Source organism: Eucyclogobius newberryi, unplaced genomic scaffold (assembly GCF_026437365.1).
Source record: "Eucyclogobius newberryi isolate DKJ021-1_F unplaced genomic scaffold, fEucNew1.0.hap1 SCAF_5, whole genome shotgun sequence".
NCBI classification, from domain to species: Eukaryota; Metazoa; Chordata; class Actinopteri; order Gobiiformes; family Gobiidae; genus Eucyclogobius; species Eucyclogobius newberryi.
The window spans coordinates 35,833,552-35,849,040 of record NW_027316167.1 but is presented as its reverse complement, the minus strand read 5'-3'; the positions used below and the strand labels follow the sequence as shown (position 1 = coordinate 35,849,040).

General features: G+C 45.4%; 1 protein-coding gene across 3 annotated transcripts in view; it reads left to right on the top strand.

The window, feature by feature from the left end:
- Nucleotides 1–6,682, top strand: part of cdhr5a (cadherin-related family member 5a) — a 13,538-nt gene extending 6,856 nt beyond the window's left edge. The window contains exons 7-12 of one of the 3 annotated variants that reach the window (XM_072465308.1): nt 1,129–1,335; nt 2,304–2,417; nt 3,302–3,368; nt 3,892–4,061; nt 4,516–4,739; nt 5,964–6,682. In XM_072465308.1, the coding sequence (XP_072321409.1) occupies nt 1,129–1,335; nt 2,304–2,417; nt 3,302–3,368; nt 3,892–4,061; nt 4,516–4,739; nt 5,964–6,234 (1,053 nt within the window). In that variant the 3' untranslated portion in view covers nt 6,235–6,682. The remainder of the gene's footprint in view (nt 1–1,128; nt 1,336–2,303; nt 2,418–3,301; nt 3,369–3,891; nt 4,062–4,515; nt 4,740–5,963) is intronic. The other 2 variants (XM_072465306.1, XM_072465307.1) reach the window with 2 other exon arrangements.
- Nucleotides 6,683–15,489: the final 8,807 nt, after the last annotated feature.

Here is a 15,489-nt window from a genome sequence, read left to right as displayed (position 1 = left end):
TTTGCAGAGACAACTTATGAGCAAGTTCAGTTTAAACCTTATCAAAGCACAACTTTAAAAGCCCAAAGTGCTGTACAGCAAAGTGCAATAATATATATGCAAATAATTAAAATACTCAGCTCAGTTTGTGAAGAAAAGGTAGATTTTTAACAAGGATAAACAAAATGAAATAAGTTTAAGAAAATAAAACGGTTATGTAGCTTTTTGTTATGGAATGTCTTCGTCATTTCCTTATTTGGCAAAGTTAATTTGACTCAAAATAATAATTGTATTGTCCAAAGCTAGAGGTTTTACAACTTAAGTCAGACTTTACTCAGCTCTGTTTTCTCACATTTAATAACAGTTTCGATACAGAATTTTCACAGACAGCAAGTATTTGGCATAAATAAAACTGATCTAAAATTAGGTTTGTCCCAAGTTTGGAGACTTCACTAACATCTGTATTTGTTTTTAAAAACTGTGAAAAATCAGGCAATGACACTTTGCGTGTTCGATCTGGCAAGGCAAGGCAAGTTTATTTGTAGAGCACATTTCATACACAAGGCAATTCAAAGTGCTTCACAGCAGGAAAAATGCATTCAAATCACAAAGAAATTACAGAAATACAATAAAATTAACTAAATTAAAAATTATCAATCCAACTGATTTTCTAAACTAATAAAATCACAAACAAAAGAGAAGAGTGCAAAGAAAACTCTCGATCATCCAGACGAGGCTGAACTCAAACACACCTCATCTCCACATTTGTCACATGTTCAACCAGGAAGTCACATGATAAACTTCAACATAATGATCCAACAAGAGACATTAAAAAAATAAAAAATGCTCATGTCTACTTTTGTCCTCAAAGTTCTTTCTTTACTAATGTTGCGTCAGATTGACCAAGTTCTGATGTAAAGTTCTCACTGGAACATTCTCACATCTCAGGCATGAAACTCGTGTTTTGATGGTTTAATATCTAATATATGCATTAGTTACGCTACAGTCCACCCAGTATAAACCTGCTCCTGCGCTGAGCCGCCGCAGTTATAAATGCTGTTGTGCTAATGTTGCTAACAGTGTCTACACTAAAGCTAAAGTTCACACAGTAACAGTCGGTGCTCTCTTAATCTCTCTGTGTCGTTGCAGGCGTCTCAGGTGCAGAATCGGGACCAGTTTGCGGTGGCGCAGGTCGTGTTCGAGGTGATGAAGAAAAGCAAGAGTCCTCCTCGTTTTGAGAAGGAAAGATTCGAAGGCTTCATCTACAGTAACTCTGTCCCCGAGAGCCTGGTGCTGAGGGACCGCAGCACCACCCGGCCTTTCAGGGTCCGCGCCAGGGACGAGGACTTTGCCACGGTAACAGGACTGGCTTTAGACCACGTTTAGTTGAGTCCTGGTTTAGAACTGGCCTGTTAAATCCAGACTGAAACACTGACCATGGTTTGTATTCTGGTGTCAGGCTAAACTCAGACAGAACTGTGCAATCAGGTTGGTTCATAACTGAGCTCACGATTAAGGCCAAAGTCACACGTCAAGTGAAAGAAGGACATTGCAGTTGATCGAACATTATTGGTGCTACAGGAAGCAGCGAGTGTTTACGCTTTGATCTTTGCCTTTTTATGAACACAAAAACTGAACACTGTGAGCCCAGAATCATGAACTCATGATTGTATATTCATATTTTTAAGTGCTGCACTGAACGCACACGAAGAGTTTCTTACGTTTCTTTTTGGCCAGTAAGCTTTATTTTTACAGGACAGTGCAGCAAGAAACAGGGATGAGACTGGGGAAGGACATTCAGCGAATTGTTGTAGCCGGATTCAAACATGTGCCGTCATTTTAGCCACAAGACATGTTTCAAATTTTAGAAGGTTTCTGTTTGACCTGATCACAAATACCGGTATAAGTTAGCACGGCAACAATAAAGATCAGGACTGTTCTGATTATAAGCCCTTTATTTTGTTTACATAGGCGACTAGTTCCAATATGGCCACAAGGTCATTTATCATTTATAACTAAATCAAACTTCTTTCATGTGAGATTAAATGGATGGATTATTGTAATAGCAGCTTCTAGAGTCAAACTGAGACCACTGTGTGCTGTCTGCGTCTAATTATAGAGTTATATTCTCTGAGAACCGGGAAGTGCGTTGTTAGCATGCTAATGTTTGTTAGCTTTACCGTGAAAAGAGCTTATAATAATTAGGATGCTGATGGTGACAGGATGTGAAGAATAGCTTTGGACCTGGTCCTGGTTCAGTCCTGGTTGTTTAGTCCTGGTTGTTCAGTCCTGGTTGTTCAGTCCTTGTTTATTTTCTGTTTCAGGGCATAAATCCGGACGTAAAGTATGAGGTTCAGTACAGCAGTTACGTGAATGTGACCAACGAGGGTTTTGTGATTCTCAAACGAGTCGTCAAAACCGAGTCCTTCGCTCTCCAGGTTGGTAACTAAAGAAGGAAATAATAAAAACATTGGTAGGGCAGAGCAAAATAATATGTCTGTTTGCCGTAACCCGACCGAGCCGTCAAAATTATAGCCGACTGAAAAAAAAAAATCAGCATTTTGTCAAAATGATGCCAAATTCTTTTATTTTTCTAATATTTCGCAGACTCACCGACCGTTTTTTCAAAAAAGCGCCGTGTTGAATAATTTTGTATCACTGGAACTCGCTAAAAATATTACGAAGCCGAAAAAGAAATGAAACTGAAACTTAACACGAGCGGAGAACGTTCAACTCATTGTCTGTTGAAGCCTGACCCCTGGCGGTCCCTGCGTGTCACTGGCAGAATAAAAAAAAATGGCGACGGCAACATGTGTGTTCAGTGCATGGATCTATGATCAGTGTGTCAGTGTCAGACCGGACGAAGCGAGCGAAAAGAGGACGTCGACGATTCTACAACATGAAAATGGCCAAAAAATAAAATAATTTGTCCTGTACAAAAATAGTTTATTGGCTGGACTTATTCATTTTTTTGTTTTGTACATTTACGGTAGCATCTCTTTTGATAAATTATAATATTAACTTAATTTCATAGTTTTCACTTAATTCTTAATCAAATTCTATATACAAATTTGGATTTTTTTATGCTTTAAAGTAAAAAAAAGAAAAAAAAGAATTTACCTTCCTACCTACCCACTTGAAAAAAAATGGTAGGATTACACCAAACATACATTTAATTTTGGATATTTTTTTTGCCTTCAAAGATTTAAAAAAAAATTTTTACCTACCTACCTACCCACTTGAAAAATGGTGGGTCGGGTTACAGCAAACAGACAATTTATTTTGGGCAGCCTAATTTTGTTTTTGTTTTTGTGTGTTGCAGTTGCGAGCTGTGGACACCAGCACAGGAGAGTTTGGGACGGCCGCTCTGTCGGTCCAGGTCATCCCAGGTCAGAACTGCACATACTGACCTTTAAAACCATTGAACGTCATCAGAATGTGACGTAAAGTTGACCATAACACAATTGTATACCTAAATAATAAGGATGTGATGTCTTTATAAGAAAAATAAGCAACAAATGTTAGTTTGGACACACACAGACACACAGACAGACACACACAGACACACAGACACACAGACACAGACACACACACACACACACACACAGACACACACACACACACACACACACACACACACACAGACACACACACACACACACACACACACACACACACACAGACACACACACACACACACACACACACACACACACAGACACACACACACACACACACACACACACACAGACACACACAGACACACACACACACACACACACAGACACACACACACACAGACACACACACACACACAGACACACACACACACACACACACACAGACACACACACACACACACACAGCTGAGTAGAGATACATCTAAATCGTCTTTTTGTTGTTGTGTATTAGCGGTTGCACTCCCGTCCCCGGCCAGTGGGGGGTACCGTCCCGGGGACATGGCTCTGCTGGGTTTGGTGATGGCTGCTCTGCTTCTGTTGTGTCTCATCGTCATCGGGTTTCTGCTGTCCAGAGTCGTGAAAGGCGGCGGGCTCGGAAAGATATGCCAGGTCTGGACCAGGGTCACGTCGGGTGGGCGTGCACAAAGCGGGTGGGCGAGCACAAAGCGGGTGGGCGAGCACAAAGCGGGTGGGCGTGCACAAAGCGGGCGGGCGTGGTTGAATCTGGGGTTTCTGATTTTCAAACCAAAGAATGGGTACTATAAATAAATCTAACTCGTCCATAGCTCAAGCCCTTTCCACAAACACAGTCGACCGCCCAAGTGCAGCCAATCAGAGCACTGCTTTTGGCTCTTGAGCGCAGTGGTCCCCAATTTTGTCACAGTGCTGTTTTTCCAAAAAATAAAAACACAAAACTCACCATTAGACGAGTGTCAGTGTGAATTTGTGCCGAGCTGGTCAAAATACCTGCTGAACCTTCCTCGTGTTCAGTCCTTTTCCTCTTATATTGTGTTTTTACTGTATGTATTTGACCACTTGTTCCATTCTAACTGGTGTATTTTCTGCCCCTGTCCAGTGCTTCTCGGGCCCTCGCTCTCACTCTCACAGAGACTCGCTGCAGTTCACTAACGACGGCTTCCAGACTGAGCCGGACTCCAGGGGGCGCTGGGGAGGCTTGTTCCCCAAAGGCAAGGTGCTTCCTCTGGGCAAACGCAGCCCCAAACCCTGCTCCACCTGTGGGACCTTCTCCAACCACATCCACCGCACGAGCCCCATGACCCGCCGCAACCGAGAGCTCAGGTCATTATGTTTGGGATTATTCAGGTTCAAAACTAAAACTAAAACATAATGACTGTGACCATTTTAGAAGCAAATAAGTTACACTTCAATTAAATATACACTTCACAAACGTAAAACCTAAATATAAAGAATGTCACATACTTATTTTTATTTGGAAAGTTCGGTTTCAGAAAACCATTGACTAAAAGGATTTCCCTGTTGTTTGGTCGTTGTGTCAATAATCATAACTAATTGTACATTTGTGACGTTTCTTCTCATATTAAAGGAAACTTATGTAAGATTTAGATTTTAAATGTCATAAACTTGACCAAAGTGATCAAACAATGCCATGTTGTAATATGAAGTTTTGGTTTGGTTTTGGACAATGAACCAATCGGAATGAGTCACATGAGTCTCACATTAGTGTAACCAGTTCCTATGACTAAATCCTAATTCTGGCGTTAGGCGCTTTGAGGAGAAGACCGACCTGTGTCCAGACCTTCGACTTTATCCCGCCTTGTTCTGACGTCATGAGTTGAAAAGGAAATCCAATAATAAAATAGATAATAAAGCAAATAAAGACTCACTGACCCAAGGCAAGATTATTTGTAGAGCACAATTCTTACACAAGGCAATTCAAAGTGCTTCAGACGACACACAAAAATTCATTAAAATCACAGAGACAGTTTAAGACATAAAAGAGAAGAATGCAAAGAGAATCCTTTCAGTCATATGCACAGTTAAAAGTTGTTTTAATTTGCCTAGATTTGACCCAGTTTAACAGCTTCATTTCGACTTTGGCTGTGGGACATAAGACAAATAGAAAAGATGACAGTCGGTCTTAATAGGAAAAATTTACAAATTTGACAAACTTTGGACTAGATGACTTTTGTTCAATGGGTGGTGTGCCGTCTCTCTCTCTCTCTCTCTCTCTCTCTCTCTCGTTTTGTGTTATTTTTTTGTTCCGTTTTTATATATGAAAAAAAAAATGGCTGTGTTTAGGTTGTTGTCCCACTTTAAGTCGACAGATAAATACCAGAGGACCGAGTATGCAACCTTGGGGGATGCCAACACAAACTAAGACGAGCTTCATGTTGTGCAAATACGGCTTCATGAACATTGGAAACATCAACTTAAAAATAAAAAAAATCCTTTAAGTCTTCTTTACACAGCTGGCGTTAGCATCTCTGTGCTACCAACGTTAGCCCCACAACTCAACGGTTCTTTTCCTTGTGGTGTTTTTAGGAACGGCTCTGAGTCCGGCCTCACCCGACCGAAGAGGAAGGAGGGACAAAAGTCGGTTTGGTTCAAAGAGAGTGAGAACTCGTCCGAGATTGCGGTGGAGATCATCCCCGACACCGTCATCTTGAACGACCCCGAGGAGACTCGGGAAGAGGAGGGGCCAAAGCAGGAAGAGGAGGCGGTACGAGATCCCAAAGCTCCAAAGAAAGACGAGAGCCGGGAAACGGAGACGGACCTGGAAAACAACGTGACAGAAAAGAAGGCAGAGGAGTAGAGCAGTGTGATCATTGAAGTGACTTTACTTCAAATACATGTACGTTTAAAGCTCCCAGATTCAGCCAAATCTACTTTTTACATTCTGTCCAAGTTAGTGATTGCCAGACCCATTCTCGTTCTTTTTCTGGAAGTGCTCCTCAGTGTTTTTAACGTCCACACACCTTCAGCAGACTTGGATGACTTCAGAGTTGGTCATGATTACCACTGATGGAAAGTATCAAAGTCCAAAAGTAAAAGTACTGTGCGTAAGTAAAATCTGTACTTAGTATTTACACTGGACACTTTTCATTTTTACTTCACTACATAAGGAGAGCAGGTCTGCACTTTCTATTCCACAACAATATGGAACTGGACTGAAAAGTAAAAGTAATGTTTCTGCTGGTTTTATCATCTTGCCTACATTTTTAGAGTTCCAAGTCTTGGCTTTGAGCAACCAAGATTAGGCACATTAAAACTGAGCAGGAAAATGGCTTCTGTTGACCAATAATTAGTGTTCTGAATGACTTGTACTTTTAACTTGTTTAATGTTTTACAATATGTTAAAGAACACGCTGAATACTTCTCGGGAGGAAGCTTTATAAAGGTGTTTGTGTCTCAAAGCTAACTCTAACTTTTATTGAAACTTTAATCAAAACAACCAAGTCAAATTTATAGAAAAGACGACCAGATTGTTTTTATGAGAAGATCCTTTAGTCTGTGGTGTTATTTTAATAATGATTAGCCTCCGAAAATATCATTAGCATTAGCATTAGCCTCAAACTCCGAAGTGTCCAAGGCCCGACCGATGTGTCAGTTTTTTGATTTTTTTACGTTCAGCATTTTGTCCTGAGTCGGCAGCAGCATTTCATGTCCCAAATCGAACCCAAATCCAAACCTTTATTTTACCCAGATTGTGAAATAATTGATTGTCTAAAATAAAAAAAAGGGAAAAATTATAGAATTCTAGCATTCCATGCCCTAAAGCCCTGATCTTAACCCTAATTTTAACGAAATAAACAAAAAGTATAAACTTAATCCTAATCTTGTATATGATAAAAATATTCAAACATTTTTTGCTAATAAAAATAAAAGTGTAAAATAACAGAAGGCAAAGTCCCGCCCCTGGACGAAATGCCAAAGATGCATTTCTGTTGAACAGCCAACAGACGGCGCTATTCTCCATTTTAGTTTTAGTGACAGTGTCACGTCTGTCCTGCCAATTTTGTTTTATTTTTGTGCCTCATTTTAACATAGCTAAACTATGCAGTCTGTGTAGCATTAAAGGTGTGTTTTTTCTAAACTTTTCACACACAAAAAAAAAGCTTTACTTTAAAGATTATGGACGGAGTTAATTGTGTCTTGAGTTAACATTTGCACTATATTTATTTTCATTTTAGACTTGAAATGTATTTTATTTAAAATGTTTGTTTTAATATTGAGGCTCTGAATGTTTCAAATGTGATGGCTTTAACCACCATCTAATGCGTTTGCTCTTCAAAAACTCCCCTGGAGTCTCACTTTCTTTCACTCACACAATGACACCATGAGGCGATAATCCAGGAAATTCTCCTCTGTGTTTTTACAGCCCATTTGCACTCACCAGATTCATTCTCATTTCTCTAATCAACTTTGACGCTAGCGGCTTCTATTTTAGCCTGATTTAACCTGCCTCGTGCGACTTGCAGCTCCTTGCGCCCTCTGCTGGTGCATACAAACAAAGCCTCCACACACTTTAATTATTTCAAGTTATACCATGTGCAAGTTTCCAAAAGTATTTTATAAATCCGGAATAATGCATAATTAAGTCAATTAAAGGTGCACTACATAACTTTTTGGTGGAGAATCTGCTTCCTGCTCATCACCATGGAGATATTATCCCTTTGCCAGGAATGCTCAACAGTTTGGAGATATATATATTTATAACAACAAACATCTATTCAATTCAAACGACTGAAGTAAAGCTACAACAGAACATTTTAGAAATGTATTCTGACTTTAAATATAAATACAGTGGAATGACAAAATGTTTCATAATGCACCTTTAAATCTGTTCAGTTTTATACAAGTCTTTTCAAAAGAACTCAGTGATTTTGTATTTATTATCATTTAAATTGTACAACTTTAACCATTAAGTTTGTAATAAAACGATAGAATTTGTGTTTTCCAGCCACAATAACAAAGGTTCACGAGATTAACACTGTCGAGATGTTCTGTGTGATATAAATGTATTTTTATAGTGTTTAAATGTGTTTATGGATTTTCTTCTGAATGAGACTAACTTGAACAAACGCAAAGGGAATCCAGTTTTAAAAGTGAAGTTAATGTTTGTATTACTTTTAAACCAATCAGGGAAAATAAAGAAATAAAAAGTCTGTCAGTGATGATTCCTGTGGATTTTGAGTCACTTTTCCATTGAAATGTTGAAATCATCTTTTTAAAAACTATTCAAAAGAAAATTAAACATTTTTGAAGGACATGCAATACATTTTTGATCGGAAATTCCAACATTTTAAAGGTTTCACATGTGCAACAAGTGCATTTAGCTACATTAATACCAAAAGGTGCACAGGTTCAATAGTTTATATTTTAGAATTTGATGACGATATAACCTCGGATGGAGGCGGGGCCTGTCTAACTTTGGGGGAAGTAATCAACGTATTAATCCATAACGTTTGTCCCAGTAAACATTAGTTCTATTTCATCCCTACTGACCGCCAGAGGCGGTGCATAAAGCACTGGATGATCATCCTTGCGCATACACAGGTCGAGAATTAATAACAAAAAAGTCACCTTTGACCCCCCGGTGGCTCACGTGAGTCTATATAGAGAGTGTTTTTTTAAACTTCTTATATTCTGTGATCTGTCCTTTTCCTCTGTATCTACTGCGTTGTATCAATGAAATTTCCCCATGTGTGGACAATAAAGGATTATCTTATCTTATCTTATCTTATAGTCACGTGACACCGGGAGCTCAGTCCCTTTTCACCTTCTCGCATGCAGGTTGTATACGTGGTTGTTCGGCTAATATTGCTGTTTTCCCACAAAGTTTGGTTCGTTTTGCCGCTTGTAGCCTGTTAGCCCTGTGACTGTGGTACAGTCGGTGCAGCGAGTTCGCTCGCCCTCCTGGGGCTGCACAAGCGTGTCGGACCTGTTGCAATAGGAGGTATATTTACGTTGTTTTCTACGACTGGTAAGTACCCCTTTAATGCATTTCGCCGTAGCCGTGCGCTCGGTAGTTTTTTGTTGAATTTGAACCGTACAATTGTACCCGGTTCTGTGTTTATCCGTGCTAAAGCCGGTTGTTTGGTTTACTGATACAGCCGCGCGGCTCTAAGTTCTAACTATAGCCGTTTTCGGATCATTAGTTCTGAACTGCTTTGTTTTCAGCCAGTTACACACCAGCGGTGGCGTTTTCGGCTCGACCTGGTGGTTACATGTAGCTGGTTTTGTGTTTACATTGGGTCATTAGTGGCGTGCTCAGCTCAGTCTGATCCCGCACGTCTCATTCACATAGCGGGTCATTAGTGGCGTTCCCTGCTCGACCTGACCCCGCGGTGTCCCCTCATATAGCGGGTCATTAGTGGCGTTCACTGCTCGACCTGACCCCGCTGCGCCCCTCTTACCGGGGTAGGTAAGAGGTTTTACATCTTAGAGTCGCTAGTGGCGTTCCGCTCGACCCGACTCTATTGGCTCCGGTCTTATCATGCTGGATTCCCTGTGCTGCCGGTCCTGCCTGGCGCCGCTGCAGCCTGACGATGGGCATGATCTCTGCCCTGCTTGTCTTGGAGTGGATCATCTTCGGGAGGCACTCTCCGATGATGCTTGCTCCAACTGTTCGGTTATGCCCCGGTCTGTGCGCGTGGCGCGCTTGGCGGCTTTCGAGGACGCTTCAGACTGGTTGTCTGTGGCGCCTCCGAGTCAGTTACCAGCTGGCCAGACTGGGGGCCTCAAGCGGCCGTCCACGGCTACTCAAGGCGGCCCCCCATTTAAGAAAAAGAAGGGCCCCGGGAAGTTAGCGGCTCAAGTGAGCACGCTGACATCTGAACTGGCCCAAATGCGGGGAGTTATCCAGACTCTCCAGACTGATGCCAGTCGTGTGGTGGCACAACGGCATGAGGGGCATGGCACAGCCTCAGTATATGATGATGTCATATCTGTGGCTGCTTCAGACACGCAGTTTCAGCTGGATTCTGACCTTCTGAGCTCCAGAGTTTCAGAATCTGGCTCACTGGCCTCTGCCGGCTCTCAGGCCGACAGTGATGACACTGTCACAGCGGCTTTGCGGACGGCACTTTCCCGCTTAAAGCTGGATGTTCCGCGGGATGAGGCGGCACCCTCGAGCGCCTTCTTTCGGCGCCAGGCTGCAGCGTCCCACTTTGCAGTTCCTCCCTCGGAGGAGTACATTAAGGAACTGCATGCCTGTTGGACAGACCCAAAGGCATTTTCGAGGCCTACTTCAGATGGCAGGGTTTTGGCACTGATGCAGGATCCTCAGAAGCTTGGCCTGGGACATCATCGTCCGCCCAGAGGAGACTTTACGGACTAATGCCCGGTGTCCACGACCACAGTGCCGTGTTACAGACGACCTTCTGTGTAAGGCGTACGACATGGGAGCTCGTATGGGTCGCATTGGGAACTCATTGTCTCATTTAATGCTTGGCCTGTCGGTTTCCCTTGAGACGGGGCCAGTGGACCAACCAACACATGGGCTGGTTGATGCCTCCTTGCAGGCTTTTGCCCTCATGTCAAGGGAACTAGGGCGACTGCTCTCTACATTAGTGCAAGCTCGCCGCCAAGTATGGCTGGCACAGTCTCCGCTCTCTGAGGCCAGTAGGAAGACCTTGAGGGGTGTTCCAGTTCTTCCCGGAGAACTATTTGGCCCGGCCGCCCTGGAGGCTTTAGAGCGCACGGCCCAGGCTTGCCGTACACGGCAACAGTTGGCGGGGCTTCATAGGCGGGGGTCTCATCTACCGGCTCAGGCCGCCCCTCCCGTTCCTTCACGGAGATACACACCACCGCCCCATCATGACTCAGACTTGCAACAGGCCCCAAGATTTGGATTTCGTGCGTCCCGTTCCTCACAGCCCGGCCGTGGCCCCCACAAACCCGGGCGGGGTCGAGGGGCCTCCAGATGAGGCCACAGGGCCGGCGGTAGGACATTTTTCCCCAGGACAGCTGGAGTACTGGACGGCTCACTCCCCAGATATTTGGGTGCTGGCCACGCTGTCCGAAGGGTATCGTCTGCAGTTCCGCCGCCGGCCTCCTGTTCCTGGTCGGATCCGAATGACAGTTATTCAGGATTCGGCCAAGGCGCAGGCGCTCTCTCAGGAGATTCGCACCTTGCTGGACAAGGGGGCGATAGTTCCTGTGGACCCCCTGCTGGATCCAGGGGGCTTTTATTCCCGTTATTTTTTAGTACCCAAGAAGACGGGCGATTTACACCCAGTTCCGGACCTCAGGGGTCTAAATATGTTTTTAAAGGTACTCCCTTTCAGAATGTTGGCGGTCAGACAAGTGCTCCAGGCGATCTCCCCAGGCGACTGGTTCACAACAGTAGACTTGAAGGATGCATATTTTCATGTCCCCATTGCACCGCCACATTGGAAGTTTCTCCGCTTTGCTTTCCGGGGAGAACACTTCCAGTTCAGGGTCCTGCCATTCGGGTTATCTCTGTCCCCTCGAGTGTTTACAAGGTGCGTCGCTGCAGTCTTGTCCCCCTTGCAGGCCCAGGGGTTGCGGATTCTGCCCTATCTGGACGACTGGCTCATTTGTGCGCCCAGTCACGAGCAGGCGCTTCAAGATACAGAGATTGTGCTCAGGCACGTGGCCAACTTGGGGCTGCGGGTGAACTTGGCAAAGAGTTGCCTTGTGCCGTCACAGGTAGCAACTTTCCTCGGCATGGTCCTCGACTCCCATACAGCGACTGCACGCCCTTCGCCCAAGCGGGTGGACGATATTTTGGGAATGTTGCGGGACTTTCGACAGGGGAGTTCTCTTCCCTACGTCTTGTTCCTAAGCCTCTTGGGCAAGCTGACTGCGGCCGCAACGGTGGTTCCTCTGGGGCTGCTGTCTTTGCGCCCCCTTCAGATGTGGCTCAACAGCCTACACCTGGATCCCACACGTCAGGATCACAGGCGGCAGCGGCTACCCGTATCTCCCCAATGCCGGGTGTCTCTATGCAGGTGGCGGAACGAGGCCTTTATGACACAGGGCGTTCCGCTGGGGCCTCTTCCTTCCAGACGGGAGGTTGTGTACACCGACGCATCCCTCCTAGGCTGGGGTGCGACATGGCAGGCACGGATGGTGCAAGGGTCATGGTCCCAGAGGCAGAGCAGGCTGCACATCAATGTGCTGGAGTTCTTGGCTGTCGAGCTAGCGCTGCGCCATTTCTTGCCACACCTGCGCGGCCGTCATGTCATGGTACGGTCCGACAACACCAGTGTGGTTTTTCACATAAATCACCAGGGCGGCACTGGGTCGGTGACCCTGTTCAGGATTGCACAACGGGTCCTGACTTGGGCTACCCCGCGCCTTGCCAGTCTGAGCGCTGTTCACATTCCGGGGGTTTGGAATGTGTCCGCGGACTTTCTGTCTCGCCATCGGCCGCTGCCGGGGGACTGGCAGCTTCACCCGGAGGTGGTGAGGGACATTTGGGAGACCTTCGGCAGGGCACAGGTGGATCTTTTTGCCTCCCGCGACGCGACACACTGCCCTCAGTGGTTCTCGCTGGCAGACAGGGCCAGCCCACTGGGTCAGGACGCACTGGCTCACGACTGGCCGAGGACGATGCTTTATGCATTTCCCCCATTCCCCCTGATTCATCAGACGCTTCTCAGGGTCTTTCAGGAGGGCCACAGTCTCCTGCTTGTGGCCCCGTTTTGGCCAGGGAGGACATGGTTTCCTTTGCTGCGCAGGCTCTGCTGCGGCACAGCGAGACCTCTCCCCCCCAGGCGGGATCTCCTCTCTCAACTAGGGGGTCAGATTCTGCACCCCAATCCCGAGCGCCTGAAGCTCTGGGTATGGCCGCTGCAGGGCCCGGCCTGACCTTCTCGAAGTACGCCGGGGAGATTGGGAACACAATAAGCAATGCTCGTGCCCGGTCTACCCGTCTTCTGTATTCCTGCAAGTGGAAACTGTTTGACGCCTGGTGTCGCAAAAGCGGGGAGGATCCAGTACATTGTGCTGTGTCAACGGTGCTTGCATTCCTGCAGGAGCTACTTGGCCAGGGGCGCTCTCCATCTACCCTGAAGGTATACATTGCCGCAATTTCTTGTGGGCATGTGGGGTGGAATGGTTTCTCGGTTGGCCGTAACCAAGATATTTCCCTTTTTCTAAAGGGTGCTCGGCGTTTGCATCCGCCGGCCCGGTCCGTGGCCCCGGCCTGGGACCTGTCCCTGGTGCTGGAGGCGTTGCGATCCTCTCCATTTGAGCCTCTGTCGCAGGTTGACATTAAATGGCTGTCAATGAAGACGGCATTCCTTCTGGTGATGGCCTCTGCGAAGCGGGTGAGTGAGCTCCAGGCTTTGTCCGTGGCAGACTCCTGTTTTCGTTGGCACCCCGACAACTCTGGGGTTTCCCTTTGGCCGAATATAGATTTTGTTCCAAAGGTGATTTTGTCGGAGGGGCACAACCGCCCGCTACAACTTGCACGTTTTGGTGCGGGATCTGCCGCCGAACAGCTGTGTCCTGTCCGTGCGCTTGAGGCATATGTGCGTGCTACAGCGTTGATACGCAAGTCTGAGAGCCTGTTTGTTTGTTTTGCCGGCCCGCGCAAGGGCCAGGCTCTGTCCAAACAGCGTCTCGCGCGCTGGATTGTTGATGTAATCACGGAAGCCTATACTTGACAAGGGCGACCGTTGCCGTCCGGGGTGAGGTGCCACTCCACAAGGGGGCTCTCAACTTCGTGGGCCGCTATGAACGGGGTGTCCTTGGACGTGATCTGTGCGGCGGCCTCTTGGACATCCCCGAATACATTTGCAAGATTCTACAGAGTGAATGTGGTTTCTCCACAACCGCTGGAACAGGTTCTCCGGCAACACTCTTCTGCGTCCCATTGAGGTATGGTTTTGTCTATTCCTCGGGACTCTGCTGGTATTCGTCATCCAGTGCTTTATGCACCGCCTCTGGCGGTCAGTAGGGATGAAATAGAACGAAAGTTACGACTGTAACTACGGTTCTATGAATCCCGGATGACCGCCAGAGCATCCGGTCCCTCGGAAGTCTCGTGCTTTGCGAGAAGGTTTCCAGGGACTGAGCTCCCGGTGTCGCGTGACTATATAGACTCACGTGAGCCACCGGGGGGTCAAAGGTGACTTTTTTGTTATTAATTCTCGACCTGTGTATGCGCAAGGATGATCATCCAGTGCTTTATGCACCGCCTCTGGCGGTCATCCGGGATTCATAGAACCGTAGCGGGTGAGTGAGCTCCAGGCTTTGTCCGTGGCAGACAGTCGTAACTTTCGTTTTGGCAGCACAAACTTGCCATATCAATCTTCTGTCTTAAAGTCCTTTCACTAACAATCACGTCGTTGGCTTCACTTTCTGAGGCTGTTGTGACAACAGAAAAGACGTTGAACTTTGTCATTTTTTGTTCGTTCCAGTGATGACACAGACATGAAACACAAAACTCTCAAATTGAAGCACAAAAGCCGTGAGTGTTTTTTAAAAGTTTATTGAGGCTGATTGCTTTAAAATCAGTCAGTAGTTACAGTAAGAAGCCACAGCACTGTACGGAAAACGCCACTACACCGCAAGAAAAACCTTGTCAAATAATGTACTTTCCAATATTTAATTTGATTATTATTCTGAGTTTTGACAAGGTAAAAAAAAATCATCTGCGGCTTATTCTTTCATCACATTTATTATTCATTGTTCCCATCTCAAGTAAAATGATCTGAAAGATGCAGGGTTTATTTTTTTGGCAGTTAATGTGCTTGAAAAAAGTAAATCCATTGATAAATTTTGACTGATCAACATAAAGTGAAGCTGTAACATGTGATTATTTTTGTTTAAACTTAAAAATGGGTCACAGATTTGAAACGATCGCAAAAGGCAGTTCTCACGTCATACAGTCTCCAAAACGTAAAATAATTTGCCAAAATCTGACCACAAAGCGTCACAAACATTCGAACCTTCTGAAAAGCAGATTTACCAGGTCAGTGCATTCGCTGAGCTGAAGGAGCTTGAGCCACGTTCAGAGACAAATATAATGACAAAAAGTGTTTCACAGACAAAGGAAAAGGAGTTTTAATGATTGAGAACTAAATATGAGAAA